The sequence below is a fragment of the Typha angustifolia genome, chromosome 15 (assembly GCF_048772165.1).
Source record: "Typha angustifolia cultivar Huaian chromosome 15, ASM4877216v1, whole genome shotgun sequence".
Classification (NCBI taxonomy): Eukaryota; Viridiplantae; Streptophyta; class Magnoliopsida; order Poales; family Typhaceae; genus Typha; species Typha angustifolia.
The window spans coordinates 15928818-15950450 of NC_133253.1; the positions used below are offsets into that span (position 1 = coordinate 15928818).

The 21633-nt window shown below is 37.1% G+C and overlaps 2 protein-coding genes across 3 annotated transcripts; one reads left to right on the plus strand and one right to left on the minus strand.

Annotated features, from left to right (window-relative positions):
* The first annotated feature begins 5826 nt into the window (after window positions 1–5826).
* LOC140778581 (probable sulfate transporter 3.4) lies at window positions 5827–9826 on the plus strand. Its single transcript, XM_073123372.1, has 13 exons — window positions 5827–6216; window positions 6304–6352; window positions 6489–6696; window positions 6874–7045; window positions 7145–7210; window positions 7625–7738; window positions 7833–7949; window positions 8061–8187; window positions 8293–8579; window positions 8728–8918; window positions 9048–9133; window positions 9211–9287; window positions 9384–9826. The coding sequence occupies exons 1-13, from the start codon at window positions 5893–5895 to the stop codon at window positions 9525–9527; spliced, it is 1962 nt and encodes a 653-aa protein (XP_072979473.1). The 5' UTR covers window positions 5827–5892; the 3' UTR covers window positions 9528–9826.
* A 3255-nt stretch (window positions 9827–13081) lies between these two features.
* Window positions 13082–18831, minus strand: LOC140777123 (heat shock 70 kDa protein 15-like). Of its 2 annotated transcripts, none has more exons than XM_073121031.1 (10): window positions 18716–18831; window positions 17333–18531; window positions 16091–16318; window positions 15889–15984; window positions 15582–15803; window positions 14575–14769; window positions 14343–14489; window positions 14114–14263; window positions 13682–13812; window positions 13082–13517 (listed from the first exon to the last, which is right to left on the minus strand). In XM_073121031.1, the coding sequence occupies exons 2-10, from the start codon at window positions 18500–18502 to the stop codon at window positions 13313–13315; spliced, it is 2544 nt and encodes an 847-aa protein (XP_072977132.1). In that variant the 5' UTR covers window positions 18503–18531; window positions 18716–18831; the 3' UTR covers window positions 13082–13312. The 2 variants fall into 2 exon arrangements, with proteins under 2 accessions (XP_072977132.1, XP_072977131.1); XM_073121030.1 differs by having other exon boundaries at window positions 13083–13517; window positions 18653–18763.
* Between the last annotated feature and the right edge of the window lie 2802 nt (window positions 18832–21633).

The window sequence follows — 21633 nt, forward strand, 5'->3', positions numbered from 1 at the left end:
TAAGCTTTTCTAGCTCGAATCAAGCTCGAGTTAGGAAAATAATTGAGCCGACCCGAGCTAGGCCCAATTCTCTCAAGCTTGGCTCGTTTACACCCTTACTCCTAGTATGTTGTCTTGAGTCTCCTTAGTGCAACTGTAACCTAGTATAGGATAACATTCACCTACTACATGTAATTTTTTGAGAAAAAGGTCATATAACATAACTTTATCGATAATTGGTTCAAAAAATATCACAAAATTCTAGCTGATAAAAGTAATAAAATTTATTAGAAGAACTTAATGAACACACAAAATTGTACAAGTTGAATCTAATGTTTAACACTATCTCATTAAGATTAATTTATCTCCGACCTCTTGCTTTCTAAAAAATGGGCAGTCTTACAAGATTATCTTGAGTTTATATCTCAATAGACCATTTTAGCACAATTATTTTCTTTTTCAAGCCTTTTGTTTAACATATAACTAGTCTGATCAATATTGTATTCTAATGGTTGGGCCCTACCAGTCAAATCATATTTTAAGTTCTTGACCAAACTAGGCTTCCTCAAAAATTAATTTATTCAAATAGTCTACCTCCCAAACTTACTATGTAAACAGGTTTGTTTTAGACATGGCCATCGCATGGGCCAATAAAAAAAACAATGAACTTATAAGCTTTTTACATAAGATATAAAACACTAATTTTTATAGCTGTTTATTCCAAATATAAAATATTGATCTTATTAGTATTTTATATAATAATTACGTGTAAATATAACAAATGAGAGGAGAGCGAGAAAGTTTGATTTACATTTATCTTACTCAAATTTAAATGTAATATATTTTTCTAGTTTATCCAATAGTAATATAATTATTGTTATAATATAAAATATAAAAATTATCGTTCTCTAATAACTTAAGCGTTTAAAGTACGTCGTGGTTTCAAATTTTATCATGTTTATCTTTGTTTAAAATTATAAAAACTCCACCCATTGAAATTAGATCCACTCCTTCGTTCTCTAATAGTTTAAGCTTTTAGAGTAATGAGTGGGTTAACAATTATAATATGATAATTTCTCTAGTTATCTAATTACTGGAATAAATACAAATCAATATATAATCTTTTTTTTTCTATACATGTTTTTGTAGGAATAAAATGTTATTTAAATCGGTGTCTTCCGTGGGATCACAACTTATAACCTTGACTTTAGGAGGATATACTATTCGAATAAATAAATTTGAGGAAGCGAAATTTAGTCAAAACTCACTAATAGTTCAAAAATCCCAAATCTTCTCAGAGTCGTAATGTTAGTTTATAAGAACAATTTGATCTTTAAATCAAGTTTATTTTTCTTCTTTTTTTTCAGCTAGAACGAATTGATAGGCAAAAATCTACTATTGATGGTTGATTGGCGAATAATTGAGATCCCCAAGCTAGTTTAGTTGGGGCAACAAGAAGGCCCAAGTTGTTTCAAGCCCTGTACAGTCACAGTAGAAAATTTGGGCCAAATTAGTCTATAGCCTATAGGATGGATGTCTTTTTATCTTATACCGATCCAGCCCATTTGAAAAGGAATAGAGATTTAGTTCGAGTCTAGATGTGCACCGACGTATTGATTGCGTGTATTTAAAATTTATAATTATATCTAGAAAATAAATATATAGAAATTATAAGAATAGAGTTAGTGTGATCGAATTTGTTACCGGTGTATGGTGTACTCAGATCGCCCTATATGTGATTAGTCGTATTGAATTAATTTCTCTTAAACTGAGTTATATTACATTTAAACTAGTTTAGTTTTACTCAATTTTTTAAACTTTGAGAGAGGAGAAAGAGAGAGAAAATAATGGAAGTGAAAGGTAATTAAAGTGCTATTTTCTAAAAAATAAAATAATAATTAAATTTCATTGGTAAATATAAAATACCGAAGTAGAAGACAAAATCTTAATCAAATGAACCAACAATCCAAGTCTTGCATTAATAGTTTAGGGTTTTGTTTATTAGTTCAGTAACCAAATATCTTATGATCTTTTTAATATCAAATTAAATCTAATCTTAAAAAAATCAAGACTAAAAAATCGAGTTCGGAGCTTATAATGCCTAGGCAATTTATGTTTAGCTTGAATTATATATTCATTTATAGGTAATTGTATTTTAAATCATTAGATTGGGGTGTAATTAGATAAGCCTATTACCTCCATACTAAGCTACAAAATTATCAAGCCAAATGAGCTGAATACGAGTCGGTTCGAATTCTTTTTAATAAAAAAGCATTGTTGTTATCTCTTACAATTTATCCTACTATTATATTGGCTAATCATGATCATGCCAGTCTTAATCGAATTCAAATAATGCAAGATATTTTGGAGACAACCCAGTAGTTACCTTTTAAAACCAAGGATTATCTCCAAACTCAAAAGAAAAAAAGAAAAAGATATGAGCAACAAAGTGGGTCAAAGAGTAGTTACCTTTTTTTTTTTTAATTTTAATTTTAATTTTTACCAATCTATACCAGTTTTTCATTTCATTTATTGAAGTAGCTAACAGCTTAAACTTATATTAAAATGAGTCTATTTCATTGTAGCCCTAAATAAATATTAAATTTTATTAAGTATTTTATCCGGCTAAAAGTAAAATAATAATATGATCAACGTTTTTATTAAAAAAAACACTAAATAAATAAATAATTCAACGATTTACTAGAAAATTGGTCATGATATACATAAAACAAGCGCTTTATTGTTAATCATTTTATCTAGAAAAAAAAGGATAACTATAAAACAATTGTTTTATTGTTAAAAGTACTAAAGGAAAAAAAATATATATAAAAAAATATATATAAAAAAATGTTCTAACGTCGTAACTTTGTGTTTGAGTATCAATTTTAGTCATAAAATATATAGTTGCGAAAATATATGAGTTCTATAAATTAGAATAATATGCTAATTCTTTGAAAAAATCTACGCTTAAAATTACAAAAGAAAAAAACCATAATTCCTCCAAAAGTTTTTTCTAATTTTTTTTTAATTTCTTTTTCTAAAGGAACGATCGACTATTTAGTGTGTTTTAATATGAAATGCTGATATGATTAATATTTAACTTTTGGCTTAGTAAAAAATGCTAACTTATCAGTATTTTATGTAGATGTACAGTGCTTAAGACCCGTTTCAGTATGAAAGTTGAAGCAGAGTCTATTTTAAAACATAATTTTTAAAAAATGTCTAGGATCTTTTATTTGTACTAATGTTATATATATATATAATTAACTTTTTTAACGTTCTAGTTAATAATTAACTAATAGTTGTAATTTGATTTGGATAATAAGGAAGTTAAGTGATTAAATTTAAAATACAGAAAGTCAGTGGAAATCAAGCAAGGCTATAGGAATAAATTATAAGTTCCTTTCTTTCTGACATGAATAAATTATAATATCATTTTCTTTCTGACAACAAGGAATAAATTCCTCAAAAAAAAGGTCGAATAATCTTATTAACTTACAATATGGTTCAGGCCATGCCATTTATTCTGTTCAAACTCACATTTTTTTAATTATCTTCCTTCAATGCTTACAATAATTGGAAACATTATTCTTTTTAAAACAGGGTCACCCTCAAATTCTCACATAGATGTCCAAAGAATTTCCTTGGCCTATTTGAATGGAAGAGTTGCCCAGTATTCTCAATATAATTGAAACACTAAATTAAATTTTCACTTCTCTATTAAAAAGAAAAGAAAAATTAAAGTTGCCTTCTCACAATTGAGGAAGTATCTCGAAGAATATCCCTTTACCAATCATACTTAGAGCACTTTGCTTAGTGGTGTTTATCCACTCATGAAAGAGAGTGCAATTAAGAGCTACATTAATGCTAATAGATATCCTCTCTCTCTCTCTCTCTCTCTCTCTCTCTCTCTCTCTCTCTCTCTCTCTCTCCATGCAAAGTTAGAAAAGCTTTGCTCCTTTGCCCATGAAGCTTCATCCGAAGACCAAAGCAGAAGAAAAGGCTTCTTCGACTAAAAGTAAAGTTGCAGAGCAGTCGATATCCCAGGAGGAGAAAGGAAACGAAGGGTTACGAGCAAAAGAGGAGTCCATTACCTTACTGATGATGGCAACGTTAGAAAAAACTTCGTCGTCAAAGTGCAGCAGGTCATCCAATTTGTGCGGATATTCTACTGGAACGATGGAATATCCCAGTAGCACTTTGGCTCATCATCATCATGCATGGAAACAATACATTAAAAAGAGGTTACTACTTCGCCTAAGCCAATATGTGGGTCCGTCCGGGTCAACTCCACTAGTTTCGAGTCAATGGAAACTCGGCAATCCGATTTTGTTCTTAGTTTCCAGACAAAAACCATATTGGAGATCTCACAAGATTATAACGAGCATGATCACCAATCAAAAGTGGTCAACGCCATGGAGAAAGAGAGGATAACGTAATCTCCTTCGGAAATGGATCGAAATTTCTATCGACAAAACTGACGTGGGGAAGCACCAAAGTTGCTTTCCTTTGGTGATAAAAGAGAATGTACGTAAAGTTTTAGACGAGCTTTCTTGCTTTGGTCTTAATTATTCATTGAGAATATATAATAATCTTTCAAAAATTTCTAACATTAATTTGACTCCATGCAACTCCAAACAAGCTTGCCTTCTTCTTCTTCTTCTTCTTCTTCTTCTTCTTCTTCTTCTTCTTCTTCTTCTTCAAAAGAAAGTAAACGACAACCATGCATTTGAAATATATAGTTTCACAAACTTGAATAGCTTTGGAATAAACTATTAGATCCAAGCCACGTCCTCTTGGGCGACAAAAATGGCAACCTTCCAATGGATGGACGCCGTGGGCCACATGATATGATTCCCTTGCATAATTTTAATTACGTACAGAAAACAACTGAAGCTTATACGATATATTCTTATTCCCTTTCCTGAAACCAAGAGAAGAGAGGGAGCCTAACTTAATTCCTTTCTCCTTATAGTTTCTTGGTTACTTGTCTCCATCTCTTAGTTAGGGATCTACGGGTACGGGTGGCCATCGTTTCGTGTTATAGATGTGAACTTCATGGCCGTGTTAACGGTAATGCTAGTAGTAAAAACACGACCTAGTTAATAAATACATAAATTTGTATATAACTCTATGTCTTTTAATGAAATTATAATATACACCGTCCACTTTTATTATTTATAAATCGAGCCTTATAATTTATCGAATATGTGCAGAAAATATTAAGTTAACTATACTAACAAAATTATGAAAATACCTATTAATTTATATTAAAGATATTTTAATTATTTTAAAAATAAAATATCTTTATTTAATATAATATTCTTGCAGTGTTAGTTCAAATCTAATACAGAGTATTTTTTATACATATTTATTAAATCATATGACTTAACTCGCAGATAGTGAGAATGTAGTGTGTAAGCTATAATTTCGTTAATTCCGTTGGCAAAGTGCGATTATTTTGTCATGAAAGAATGAGTGTGGTTATTGATTCTCCTGCCTTATGTTATTTTATTAAATATATTAACAGAATTGCCGGTAACAAGAATGACTTCGCCAATAAATAAATTCTACTTTTAACTACTTGGGTATATCTAGATGGTGATAGATGATGACACAAGGTATGAGTTTGATTCTTTTGATTTTAATATTTACTAAATATTTTATTCAAATATCGTTTGAGCGTGGTTATTAGGAAGGGCTAACTTTCTGTTTTAGAAGACAAATAAATGTCTCTTAAAACAATTGCCAAACTATTTGCCCACTTGGCCTTACATTCCCACCTCCACCACCTCATCCATCTATAAATATAATCTCTCCACACTCCTCTCCCCAAGCTAGCCTTCACCTAACTTCAATCCCTTGAGCAACTTCCTTCATTAATTTGCTTCCCTTAGCTTCTGCTATTCTGACATGGGTGGCAGCTCTAATAGAGTAAAAAGTTTGCCAGAATACCTTGACCTTGAGTCACCTCCAACCATGCAACCTATGGAGATCCACAAGATCTCTTTGCCTCAAGAAAAGACCACTTTCCAATCCCTCAGACAAAGGCTAAGTGAGATCTTCTTCCCTGATGACCCCCTGCATCAGTTCAAAAACAAGTCATTCTTCAAGAAAGTGGTGTTAGCTTTACAATACTTCTTTCCCATCTTCCACTGGGGCTCTGAGTACAGTCTTCAGCTCCTCAAGTCTGATGCAGTCTCAGGCCTCACCATTGCAAGCTTGGCCATCCCTCAAGTGAGTAAAGGCTGCCAATCTTTTGTATAAAGTGCTGAAATGATGATTAGCTTGTAAAAGTCTAATCTTTTCGCTTATGTTACACAGGGAATTAGCTATGCAAAGCTTGCAAATTTGCCTCCTATCATTGGCCTGTGTGAGTATATATTCTAAATCTTCCTGTAAACTTATTGTTTTGTTCAGTTCAACCAGTGTAGAACTTTTTTATTACTTAGATTGTATGTTTCATTAATCTTGTGTCTTTTTCTTTTTTGTTTAATTGGGGATTACAGATTCAAGCTTTGTGCCACCATTGATATATTCAGTTCTTGGGAGCTCAAGAGATCTTGCAGTTGGCCCTGTATCAATTGCATCATTGGTGATGGGAACTATGCTCAGAGAGATGGTCTCACCTGATCATGAGCCAATGCTATATCTTCAACTAGCCTTCACAGCCACCTTCTTTGCTGGTGTATTCCAAGCCTCATTGGGTTTTCTAAGGTAAGTGATCCTCTCACAAGTATTTCATTTGATTCCTGAGCCACCATCTCACCATTTAATATTTCATTTACATGCATAATTCACTTAATTTTTGTGCTTTTGGAATAACTTTGTCTAGTGATGTCAACTTTATATTCTTTTTTGACTAATATGTTCATTTATTTTTTGGTGATATAGACTAGGTTTTATTGTCGATTTTTTATCAAAACCAACGCTAATTGGATTCACCGGTGGTGCGGCGATAATTGTATCCCTTCAACAACTAAAAGGATTGCTTGGAATAGTTCACTTCACTACTCAGATGGGCTTTGTTCCTGTAATTCTATCAGTTTTTCAGCACAAATCAGAGGTAAGAAGAAACTTAGGGCAATAGCAAAAGAATTCTTTTGTCAAACAATTTGATAATTTTGTTTAATGTATATGTTAACCTTTTTATTTGTTTGTGCAGTTCGCCTGGCAAACAATCCTTATGGGTACCCTATTCCTGGTATTCCTACTAATAACAAGACATATAGTAAGTTTCTAAATATCTCTTTTTCACAATAATATCTACTTTCCTTTAGGATATTTCCTAAAAGAAGGGTTGTGGTTTAAAGTTTAAACCTCAAATTATGGTGGGTCTTTGTTGCTTGCCACTAAAAGGAATTAAACTCCACTAAGATTTACTGGTTAGTAGATGTCAATTTATAATTTATAATCTTTCAAAGGTAACCTAGACTTGTCTAATCCTGATTATATTACTGTTACATTTGTATAAATAACTCATTTTTATTTCTTGTTGACCCAAATGCCTCTAGCCTTAGGATATATAACATAAAAGTATAACATTAAGATACACCAAATGAGAGGTTCACCTATATATATGTATATTTGGTAGTTATGTTCTTGGACTATTCTTAGAGTGTAATGAATGAATTGCATGATGCAGAGCATGAAGAGACCCAAACTTTTCTGGATATCAGCTGCTGCTCCTCTGGCATCAGTCATTCTCTCCACCATCATTTCCATTGCCTTCAAAGCTCAGAGCCATGGCATCAGCGTAGTAAGTATTCTTCATATAGCCAATTAGTATATCTAGACCTGAAAACTTTAATTTGCAACTATATATATAACACTTCTTAATGTTTTTGTCTCAGATTGGGCATCTGCAGAAAGGGGTGAATCCTCCTTCAGTCAACATGCTTTATTTCCATGGCTCTTTCTTGGGTCTTGCCATTAAGACAGGAGTAGTCACTGGCATCTTGTCTCTCACTGTAAGACATCTTCTCTGTAATATATAAGCTAATTTTGCAAGTTATGCAAACTAATACAGTATCAGATCCGAGGTTTCTGATGAACAAATTCCCATAATTGTTTCATTTCAGGAAGGAATAGCTGTTGGTAGAACATTTGCTTCTCTGAAAAACTATCAGATAGACGGAAACAAAGAAATGATGGCCATAGGAATCATGAACATGTCTGGCTCCTGTGCTTCATGCTATGTTACAACAGGTATCATTGACTACTTATCCAATGCTAAAATTGCTTCATATCAATAACAACATCTCTTCTGTTCGTCTTATACATTCTAATGCTGTGCTCTGAAACATGACGCAGGATCATTCTCGAGATCTGCTGTGAACTACAATGCCGGTTCGAAGACGGCAGTTTCAAACATCGTCATGGCGTCGGCTGTCCTCATCACGATGCTATTTCTCATGCCACTGTTCTATCATACCCCTAACGTGATATTATCTGCGATCATAATCACGGCGGTCATCGGATTAATAGATTTCCACGCCGCTGTCAGGCTTTGGAAGGTGGACAAACTTGACTTCTTAGCTTGCATGAGTGCCTTCTTTGGTGTTCTATTCATCTCAGTGCAGATGGGTCTCTTAATATCTGTAAGCACTACTCATAATTCGTCTAAACAAGTGTGTGTAAATATATATATATATAATCTGTTTACCTAGCAAGGTTATGTTATGAATTTGTTAATGAGGAAGTACGCAATATAATCTTTTTCTTTATCTTTTTATGTGAATTTTGCAGGTCGGCATCTCCATACTTAAAATTTTGATACATGTGACAAGGCCTAACGCAGTTGTAAAGGGGATCATTCCAGGGACTCAGAGCTATAGAAATTTAGGACACTATAGAGAAGCCATGAGGGTGCCTAGTTTTCTCATTCTTGCCATTGAGTCCCCCATTTACTTTGCTAACTCCATTTACCTCCAAGAAAGGTGGGTCTCCCTAGTATTCTTTACTTATATATATAATATTGAGGTTTATTTTCCCCTCTCTTTTTTAATTTAAATTTCACCTTGCCTCTTTGGCAGAAGCTAAACGATTGTTTCCATTAATATATGCAGGATCTTGAGATGGATACGTGAGGAAGAAGAGAGGGTGATAAAAATGAGCCAGAGCTCTATCAAATGTATTGTTTTGGACATGGGTGGTAAGTACTAACCTCTGGATCAACTAAATCTACGACTGCATCATAAATTTGGCTAATGAAACATTACATGCGCACAGCCGTGACAGCCTTAGATACGAGCGGCATAGAGATACTCGTAGAGCTAAAAAGGACACTCGATAAGAGATCTCTTGAGGTAACACTCGATTTATTCCTGCTTAAATGAAGAAGAAGAAGAAGAAGAAGAAATAGAATAACCTAACTCAATTCTCAATTTCTTTGATTGGTGTAGCTTGTGCTGGCAAATCCAGTGGGGAATGTTGCTGAAAAGCTTTTCAAATCAGAGGCTTGGGAGCTATTTGGAGCAGAGTGTATGTACATGACTGTGGGAGAAGCCATTGCTGCAGTGTCTTCTACGTACAAATGCCAGCCTTGAATTCAAGACATTCTGATACATTAAAGCTAAAAGGACTAGAAGTTGTAGAAGAACCAAATGGTGGTGAATAGGACGACAGAGCTTTTGTGCTGAGCTCTTCGAATAAGAGTTTTTGGAGGAGTTAGGCAGCAGAACATGAGGCACTCTAGATGTGGTAAAATCCTAAATCAGGGAAGTAGTGAGTGATTTAGTTGTTCTCCTCTTCACTCTGTAGTTAGTGAGCAGCAATTTTGTACAAAGAAGGCAGCAATGCAATAAAAAGAGTATAAATAAGATTTGTAGTTCCTTTTCATTGGTATAAATTTGACGCGAGATTCTCTATAAACCAAAATATCGAGTTTATGCATACTAAATATTATAACCAAATAGATGAATTACAAATTTATTTAGTTATATAGGTGACTTTCAGAGATAATAACTAGAATTCAATAACAATTGCTAACTTGATGAAGGATTTTTACTAGCCTTAGCAAGTTATAGAATCATTACAGAAATCGCTTAATCCATTTAGCAATTTATATAATACTAATACTTTTCCTATCTATGCGTATAAAAAATCCATCACTAATAAAGCAATTTATATAATGCTAATATTTTCCTATCTACTTATTTTCAAAATTATATATTTTATAGATAATTTTATTTTCACTCTCTGAATCATCTCTCTTTAGCACAATGACTTTTTTTTAAACATAATGACACATAAACTATTAAAAATATCTTATTTAATCCCTACGACGAGAATACTCTTAGATAGTTCCAATGCTAGCAACTCTCCCATTGGTACTGCTTCTCTAATAAAAAGCATGGCTTCCTAACGATACGAAAGAAGGAATGTTTAGTACAATGCACCAATTAGAATAGTGAGTCACTGCTGAGAACTCATCAGATCAGAATGGAGTCGAGGATGATCTCCACGTTGCTAAGGTGACCAGTGAGCACGACGAGGACCATCATGTACTGGATCTCAAGGCAAAGCATAACAACCGAAGCAAACGACAACTTAACAAAAGGCCGAAGCTCATTGAACGCAGACTAGGATAGACCTATCTACCCACCCTTGCACTTGCCCACGACATACACTATCTGAGACAAAGCCACCAACCACGCCGATAAGTTGAAGGCCACCGCCGTGCTACGCAACCCCAGTTGAAGACAAAGATGAAGAGGGTAGACGGTATGTCATGAATTATGAGCACCACAAAGGCAATCCAAGTAATATCCATAACTATGCTCTGCGCCTATAGAAACTTTTTAGTAGAGAATTTGGTCGTCGATGCAAATATCTAAGGAATGATGCTGATGGTGAATTTGCTAGCTTTGACGATGATAGCTTCATCTTGGCCATAAAGTCTCAAGAGAGGAATGGCACATACGAAGAGTGGACAGAGAAGAAATCTAGAGACGATGAGGATGACCCATGAATGTTGCATGTAGACGCCAAGCATTGCGACCGGACTGACTTGAAATACTTGCTCACATAGTAACTAGGAGAAAAGGAAGAAGATAGGCAAAGAGATATAGATAGAGATAAATATAAGTAAGTGCGTATGATCAGGTGGCCGAGCTCCATTCAATCCACCAATCCCAAACCTCCTCCACAGCCATTGTCCCCATATCAGAGTACGACAAGGTGACCGAGCTAATGCGGGAGAACTGGCACATCTCCTTGCATAGCATGGGAGCGTCCCAGCATTGTCCATGAGGGCACCTCAGAGGCGGCCGTGCACTAGGCCACGCCATTGCCACTTAGGTGTGGGTGATGGGCGGGCCCCACCCATGCCACATGGACATCCTTGTTTTGTCTTGCCAAAGCATCGACCAATGGAAAGAAGAGGAGAAGAGAGGAGAAGCTGGTGTGCACGAGCTAGTGGAGTGCAGTGCCCAAGATGGGAGAGAGCTCGCTCTTCACATTCGACATGTCAGCGAGGAAGTGGGCTTCACCACTACTAGCACCAACAACTCAGCCTCCTCGTCTCCCGGGTACGACGAGGACAATGACAAAGAACATGAACTTTAGTGTTGGCCACGACACCATTTGCCACAATCTGCTACCCTATGAGAGAAAACGATACGTCAAGGGGGCAGAGTGGAGTGGAATGAGGAATTTTGGGAGAAAGGGGCCAGATATTTTTTGATAGTTTAGGAGGGTCATAGTATACTAGGGTTGTAAACGAGCAAGCTTGAGCGAGCTGGGCCCAGCTCAACTTAACTCAAGAGATAGATTTTTCTAGCTCAAGCTTAGTTCGGCTCACCTCCAGCTCGATTAAGCTCAAACTCGACTCGACAGCTCTTAAGCAATCCACATGATGCAGCTCGAGTCAAACACTATCGTCGATCCGCATTGATCCGTGTTGAAGACACCGATCAAGAATTGCTCGTAGCTATCGGAGCAGCTTCGCCGCTCCCCATCGACAGCCTCTACGTCTTTACCAAGTCTGAGCTCAAGTAGGTGACCAACAACTATGATGAGCGCCTCATCTTAGGACAAGGCAACGCCAACGAGGTCTATTTAGGAAAGCTCCCTAGCGTCCATCACGTGGCAATCAAGCGCATCTACTATGAAAAGAAGATCGTCAAATTTTATAGCATGGTGGAGATCCTCGCCAAGCTTCGACACTGGAGCCTCACAATCATTGTCGATTACTAAACCCTCACTGATGCGAATCCTCTCCACTATTAGCAGTGAGAAATCCTTCTAAGAAGCTTCTCGCCCCGACTAACTCCCGATTACACAACGACCATGAGAAATTTATCCTAGCTTCACATGCCCCTCGTCACCTCCCCAATTCCGGTTATGCAGCGACAAGAAGAATTTCCATGCCCATCATCACCTCTGCGTTACTAGTAAGAGCAACTTAACTGCATCATCGATGAAGCTCGGAGATTCGAGCCAAATGTCAATTTCCAAGACCCAACAACGATGTCAGACTTGACATCCTAGATCAGGACAGAGTTTAGGCAGAGACAAATGGGAGCTTGAAGATAAAAATAGGTTTCGGTGGTGAACATGGGTTTCAGCTAAGAGTGTCTAGGAAGGAGTATTAAAGAGGCTAGAATTTTTATTTATATAGACATCATAATATCCGTTGGATCTAAAATCCAACAATTCTAAACCTATTATATATATATAATATGAGCCTAATCAAGAGGAACTTAAACAAGCCAATGCTAGCTCAGCTCGAGTGTACCTCAATACTGAAGCTCATTGTGGCAACTGGTGTCGTGGCCAAGCTCATTTAGAGCTTAAAAAAATCAGTTTGGCTTTGGCTCATTTAGAGCTCGAGCCAAGCTCTAAACGAGCTGAGCCCAAAAAATTAGGGGCTTTTCTGACAGCCCTATAGTATTAAAAAGTTTAAAGAGTTATTACGATAAACAAAAAAGATAATTCAGAAGGTGAGAAAAAGATTATTAAGACCAAAACTCAGATAAATAAATTCATAACTCAGTGGGTGTAGTTCGGTGTGCAGATTAAAACCTGTCAAAAACTTCCAAAATATATAGCAACGTGCAAATAGAAATCAAAATAATTCCGGACCAATTAACTCCTCAAGTAGTAACAATCAACCGGGAAGGCACTACGCCAATCACAGTTCACTGTAATCCCCATCCAAGCAAAAACTGAAGCTTTAAGAACTATGTATATTTCCTTCCCATAAAATCCCTTTCTAATCACATTCCAGAGGAACACAAGTACAAAGTAGGTATCCATAAATATTCTAAAAATCCTACCATCTTTTGGAGAAAATCCTTCATAATTGATGAGGGAATTTACAACATGGTAACTATGAAACGTGAGAGTCTGCAATGTTATTACTGTGCTGTGCCTCTCCCGCTCCCTCTGACTTGTCTGTGTCCATTGGCTCACCTGCTGGTGTCGGATCACTCTGCTCGGTTGCTTGAGGTAATGGTGTTTGTGTGTCAGTCGGAGTTGGCTTCTGCGGCTTAGCCACAGGAGGCCTTGGCTTGGTCATTATTGACCTGCAAAACCTGTTGAAGCAAATGTCGTAGCCATAATATATATTATCCACTTCTAATTGCTTTTCTTTACCCTTAGTACATTATGAATACAATTGAAAAGGCACTGTTAAGTAACAGACGTTATATACATCACTGGTGTGATTATGGCTAATTATAATCGATCATGTTGTTACCTGTCGAGTGTTTCAGCTTTCCTCTTCACATCTGCAGTTGGAAGAATTGGAGTGGCGCTCTTGGGCAGGGCATCTTGCTGCTGCTTTTTCTCTCCCAACCATGCTTCTGCTTCCATGCACTCACGAATGACCTGTTACATCAACAGTTCAGCAGATCAATAGGATAGGATACATTCATACAAATTTTGTTATCCAAAATCTGAACAATAGCAAATTTCATCTCAAGAAGGATATATACATAGAAACATGCATATTTCCATGCACATGTGGATGAATATCAAAGAAAAAGGTATTCTTGATTTATTGACAACTGGGTCCGTCTTTATCATGTAAGTATCTAACACGTTTGCCTATCTGATTAAATGCACAAAGAAGGAAATCTGATGAACACAGAAAAAGGAAGAAGAGTTGATATGCAGTTGAACGCAATACCTTCTGTTTCTCTGATAGGTCTATGTGGTCAAATTTGGGATCTTTGGATGAGGCTGCATCCCTGAAACTATTAATGCAATATGAAAGATGGTCTATCGATGAACCTCTTTCCATCCAATCCATATAGCGTTCTTCGATAGGGTCACCTTGCTGCATTCAAGCAATCTTATCAGCCATCACCATTACATAGAGCAACACCATATGAAATAGAATATATACAAAATTCTACCTTTTTGAGCTCCTCAAGCTTGGAAACATACACACCCTTCGTTTCATCCTCACCATCTTCATAAAGCCAATTCTCAACCTCCTGAAGCTTCCCTATGAGCTCTTCCTTCTCCGAAGGCGTTGCAAATTCCTTGTACTTGTCATAAAGCTAAATACACGAATATGATACACAAATCAGATAAATGTTATTACTCAAAGCTAATTACAAACATAAAGGACTAACCAAACAGCACCTTGTTTCGCATGTCATAAACATATGCCTCCACAGCATTCTTCTTGTCCTTTGTTTCTTCCATTACCCTATCTTGTAGAGCCATTTCAAACTCTTTCTCCACAGCTTTCTGCAGATCTCCAGCAACCATTCCACCATAGATCGATTCAGAAACAGGCACATTTGTTTTCTTTATCTTCCTTTTTGAAGCCTTAACCTGCAGGCAAATGTAAACTTATAAGTAGCCATGTTGGTAACAAATTTACATGAGAAGACAATTGAGAAGAGAGATTAATGAAGACAGATAAATATATGTAGACATTATCCCAATAAAGCATTTGAGTATATGAGTACCAAGTAGATAAAAGGTAAAAGTGCATGGATTAATACTTAAGTAGCCATTAAGTACTCCCCGGGATTCAGAAAAAAAATCACCCTCAGGGAAAAGTGGGTTATTTCTCTCCAATATGTATACATACATACATAAACACTATACATATATATATATATATATATATATATATATGAAGCAGAATTTGGAAGGTCAAGTGGAACTATGCAATTCAAGCCATTGCACTAACAGCAATCAGCAAGTAAAACTGAAAATCTGATTCTTCTGAATTATAATAGCATTGATTAAAACCAATCCAGCCGGCAAACTCCCATTGACACAGTACTATTTCATAAAACTAGGGGACAGATATGCTTTAACAAGTACTGAGCATGGAACAAAGATGAAATTTGAAGTGCACAAAAAACCATTCATTTGGAGATGTAAGTGAATGCTAATTGCAAACAGACGATTTGTTTAAAAGCAGCCTTTCATCACGGCAATAGTTATGTTTAGAATGGACTTCAGACTAGTGCAATTTCATGGTTCAAGACTTCAAGTGCATGCGAGTAGACAAACACCCACACAACTAGGAACAAACAAAAATAAAATTCCAATTGAGGACTCAAAATTTTCAAAATGAGCACAAAAACAGCATATGCCAGAATGATGAAACAAACAGTTGACAATGGACACACCTTGGCATCAGTCTCCATCTGCACTGGCTTTTCTTCAGAATTTAGTGCACCCATTTCGCCCTCTACACCAGTATTTTCTGCTGCACCTTTAGCTTCCTGCATATCTATGTCAGTTTCAGTTGTAGACAAGCCATTTGATGCTTCATCAGTATCCATTTTTGCATCCTCCTTTGGTAGTTCATTTGCAGCTGACACAGGAACTTCACCTTCTTCTTCCAACATCTGTAGAGCACCAAAAAGTTAAAATATCCAGAAGATAATAATTATGGACTAATAATTTTCTCAGTAATCCTTCTTCCATGCTTACAGTTGCTGATTCAATAGAAACAATCCCATGGAGATTTAACCGGACTTTGAGTTTCAGTTTAGCCCTTTCTCTTTCGCTGAATTGAAATGGACCAATCTGTCAAATGGTATTTTGAGAAGATCATTAGCAGCTCAGAGCGGCAAATTACCAACAATAGTTTAATGCCAACAATAATAAGAAATGGAATATTTTGGTTCCCTACCGTGTATGTGCTAATCTTTGCTGGAATTTGCGGGTCATCGACATCAGCATACACAATATCGACAGTGAAAGTACCAGACCTATAGAATGTCAGAGCTTTCACACTTGGAATTGGATTTCCTTTGGGAAATACAACTGTGCTCTGCTGGTTTTCTATTGTTCCATTCTTGGAATCAGGAGCAGATCCTTTCCATGACAAGGCAATTGAAAAAGGGAAGCTCTCATGAACCTAGAACATGGATAAATATCACATTGACATGAGAAAATAAAATAGTAAAGAGAGCAAAGATCCTGAGATGGATAGAATAACAGGCAGCACTTTAGAGAACATGCTGTTTTTCTTATCTTTAAAGTACACAAGAACAGAAAGAATATTTGTAGCTCTAAATGAAGATAGCAAGAAAAGTGTTGTATTATCTTTGTTTGGAACACGCTTGAAAGACAAGTACCTATATATGTTCTTTAAATATTTAGGCCCATCTTACAAGCTTCAAACATAACATTGTTCAAGAAAAGAGCCAATCTAGAAAATGAAACAAGTACCAAAGTTGATATCTACACAGAGCAAGACCAACTTATATTACCTTAAACAACACACATATCCTCGCTTTATTCTTCCCACCTCTCCAACTGCACTTCCTTGTAGGGGTATTATGTCCTTTTGTGAATTTGCTAGAACTGCCAGTTGAGACCTCACTAATGCTGATATCAGAAGGTGAAGTCCACCTAGATAACTGCATAACTGTCGTGTTCCTAATTTCCTAGCTAAGTCCAAGTAGTAAGAGTACGTTGTCGTGCTCCTAATTTCCTAGTAAATCCAAATTTAAAACAAAGTGCAAAACAGATATGCCGGCAGGATACGGCACTTTGCATACCAAATTATGAATATAACAGAAACATATAACCAATATTGCATTAGCATATTTATTATCGTACAATTACAAGAAAAGCAGCTACTTGCCTACTTCATTCCCACAGCCTTGTTCGCTAATCATCTTATCCTCTAACATGCTAGAGTCATCAAAGATATCATCAGAGGCGCATTATTATTTCCAGACACTTAACAAGCTCCAGCTATATCATTAAGCTGAAACGAGAACAAACATATAGTACATAACGGTAGAAGGTAGATGACAAAAATAGAACATTAGGTATCAGTAACCATTATATATGCATTCAACAGGGGAGACAAAATAAAATTCACAGAATCAACTGAGATAAAAAAAAATGCAATCGCAAGTACCTGAAACTCCCGCACTTTGAATGTTGGGCTAAGGATAGCGCACTGAAGGGCACAACCCCGGGCGACGCACTCGCTTGCATTCATTGTACGTCTGGGTTCTTTCTTGAAGAAACTTGCAAGTATCCTATTAATTGCTGGAACACGAGACCCAGATCCAACAACTTCAACAGCATGAATATTCTCCACACTCAACCCCGCATCTACAAGTGCCTTCTCCAATGGCCTCACAACACGCTTCAATATAGGTTCGCTGATCTTCTCAAACTCTTCCCTCTTAATAAACCCTTTCACATCCTTCTCCTCCATTAAGCATTCTATATTCAACGGTGCCTCCGGATTCGCACTAAGAACCTTCTTTAGCTTCTCACATGCTGCCCGAAGTCTGAGGCAAGCCCGGGCGTTCTGATACACATCAATCTTATACTCATCCTTGAACTTGGCTGCGAAATGGTTGAAGAGGACCTCATCGAAATCTCTCCCGCCGAGAGACCGGTCATAGGCATGGGACAGAATTTTCAACTGACCCTTCTTGAACCCAGCAATGCTAACTTGCATGCTCGCATGGCCGACATCGACAAAAGCCACATTCAACTGACCATTCTCTGGAAGGTCAGTCTTGTAGATGCCATATGCCAGAGCTGTTGCTGTGGTCTCGTGGAACAGTCTGAGAGGATGTAATCCTGCAATGGTTGCAGCATCCATGACTGCCCTCCTTTGGAGATCGGTGAAATACACCGGGACGCCAATGCAGCAATCGACGACCGCCACATTGAGATTCTTCTCGGCGATGCTTTTCAAATTCGCGAGGACCATGGCGAGGACTTGGGTGGGTGTAAAGGTCCTCTTCTCGCCAAGGTAATCCGCATGGAGCAAAGGGAATCCATCGGGCCCCTCGGTGACCTTGAACGGAAGAGATTGAAGGTCGCGCTGGAGCTCAGGATCGGAGAATTTCCGACCAAGTAATCGCTTAATCTGGGAGATGGCGTTCTTCGGGTTCATCATGGAGGACGCAGCGCCCGCGGCTCCGATGAATCGCTGCTTGTCGCCGAAGCACACCACGGCGGGTGTCTCGCGCTTGGATTCTTCGTTGAGGACCACATCGATACCCCGTTGCCGCGCCACGGCAACAATGCAATTCTCATTTCCAACATCAAATCCAACAACGCTCATCTCTCCGACTATAAATTACACGAGTCTACCTGAAACGAGAAACAAACACCCACAATCATGTCGAATTCTTGCAACAGAGAAGCAAACAAGAATCCACAACGTATCAAATAACATATATAGTTCAAATGGAAACCATAGAACATTGTCGACCTGTGGATCGATCGAAACAACTTCGTATTAGAGATGGAAAAAACAAAAAGACGGGAATTCAACCTCGCATCGCCCTCTCTTCTCACACAGGTCGGTGTGACTATATACATATATATACATATAAAATGTCTGGCAGCCTTTTTCTAGAACCCTCTATAAATCCTAGAGCTTGGCGAAACTTCTTTCCTTTTATGAGTTAAAGCGAATCAGAGCCGTCGATTCGATGCCGATCGCGGAAATCTTGGATTGTAGTTCACGGGCGGTGGGGATGTTGGAAAGGAAAAATATAATAAATATTATTCTTCGTGAGTAGTTGGTGGAGGAGTCTAGAGAGAACTGGGGACTTCTCTCTCGACTCGGGAGGCAGGGGCAAGGAATACTTCGAGAAGGATCTCTGGCTTTAATATTTTATTTTTTATTTTAATAAATGGAAAGAGTTGTATTTAGTTAACGGCCTATGCGTCTCTTATTATATTAGCCATTTCCCCCATTTATATTTAACCTTCAAACTCATAAACAATGATAACAATAATAATAATAATAATATAAATAATTTACCAAGCTCTTGAAATTTTATTTTATATTACTAAGCCAATTTAAATATATATATTTATTTAATAAAAGTAATGCTATTTAAGTTATTGTCATCTCGGCGATATAAAATAAAGGTTTAAACATAATTTTATTCAAGGATTTTACAGAAACACAAAAGAATAAACTTAGAATTTAGAAAGAATAGTGAAAGCTCAAGAGGGATGACTCGTTGGGCTTTCTTTATAAGAAGGCCTAGGCCTACTTTAACTAAAAATTGAATTCATATATATAGAAATATTAAATGAATATAATAGTAGTAAGGAGGTTATATTTGAGACTCGGGATTATTAATAGCATATAAAAATTAGAGTACTTTAAAGTTTCTAGTTAAACAATTCAAGTACCTGACTACATAACTATTGTCTTATATAAGATCCCAAACTAAGCAAATTGGATTCCATGGATTTATTATATGGATTGAAAAATTGAGACCTGGTTACACTCCTAGAAGAAGAGTTAATTATACTTCTTTATCTAATATTTTGTAAAAAAAAAGAGAGAATTTAAAAAATCTAGCCGAGACAACGACTCCACTTGCTTCTATATCACTGCTTCGCTCCCAGTGATACTAGGCTAATCCAATACCACAAACTCAGATAGCTAAAGTAAAAGTGTTCTTAGTCTATTTCGTGCAGGTCGATTTGGGCATACCATCCAAAGCTCGAATCTATTCAAATGGGTCAGCCACTCAGCCCATGCAGAATCCCTGCCCCTCCTTGTTTAGAGGAGACAAGCCAAGGAGGTTGCATAGGGATTAATCATGTAGCGAGGCAAATTATTATGTATATAGAAAAAGTAGTGTTGCAAATATTCTACAGATTATGTAGGCATGAATAAGATACGATTTGAACAGTCGCTAAAACAAATTGGCGGTCTAAATCAGTACAAAGAAGATGATAGGATTCGGTAAGAAAATTAGGAAAGATTAGGATGAATCGATTTCCGAGTTGTAATACCAAATGTCTATACTTACCTTATTTATTTATTTTATTTATTTTGCATACAGAGATGAAACCAGAATCTATGTCGACATAATTGAGCTTGGATTTTTGAGGGAAAAAAGAGAAGAAAAGAAAAGAAAAGAACTAGGTCTCGTTAGGTTTGGCGTTTTCTTGATCACATCCTACTGCCAATTGCTCTCCGTCCATCACTCACACACTCCCGCACGCGAAGAGACGGCGAACCGCGCCGAGAACCCTCGCGCCAAATTCTCGAGCTCGACGGACGCCGACCCGTCGTCAAAATTCTGCGCATAGGTGTAGGGGTCGTACGGCTCGTGCTTCCTCCGCGCCGGCTTCGTCATCCTCTTCTTCTCTCTTACAACCCTCTTCCAGATCCGGGCCCACCGCGTCCTACTGGAGGGCGCTGCCGCCGCCGCCAACGACGACGATGACGTTCTCTCTAGTGGTTGGAATCCGGTGCCGTAATCTTGCACCAGCGTTCTCCTCAGCCCTGCAATGCTCCAGCGAGTACTGCACCAGATGCCGTCGCCGACTACTGCAGGCCTTGTCTGGAGACTGGAGCTGTGGTCCATGGGTTAACGCTGCTTTTGAGTTCTTAGAAGGAGTTCCGTTGTGTGGGAGAAGACTATATCTATATATATGGAGAGAGAGACATGTTCGATTCGGATTTGGAAAAGAAAATGGGGATGTTTTTGCAAATGTTAGGTATATGTGCAGGAAAGCCCATTATATTTGATTATTTGAACGAGATCTATAAGGGCGAATGAGGTAAGTTATAGTAATAAGGGCAGAAAAAATATATAGGTCGTTATATGGAAGGAAAAAGGGATCCAGTTGGCGCCAAAATTTGTCTGATTAGGGTGACATGAGGTGGTCAACTTGGCATAAGCCCATTAGTGGTGGATTTGATTGGGCCCATGGGCCAATACGAGATGAGCTGTTAAGTGGGTCAGGCTCAGGATAATGACACCTCGAATGACGCCTCCTGTCCGACGTGGGTCAGATGATTGGCTCGTCTTGAGATGTGGTCCTTACCGGGATCAGGCTAACCCTTCCCTATGTATATCTCAACCTGAGCTCTCTTCCGGTCTTGGGTTGAAATTATATTGGAGCTTAAGCCAAAGCATCGATCCAACTCGGATCAGATTTGGATAAAAGAATTTTATCTGATTCGGATACGGATAAAATTTTTTAAAAAAATTCGAATATGGATTCGGATACGGGTCGGATATATTTTTCGGATTTAGATACGGATATCGGATATCCGTTTATCTGCATATTTTTTTTAAAAATAATTTACAGTTTTTAGTTTGCTTATTTAAATAGTAAATATTAATATTGTTATTAATAATACGTTATATATTATTTATAGAGATTAATTTTTTTAATTTCATATATTTGTCGTACAAAAAAATTATTTGTTAT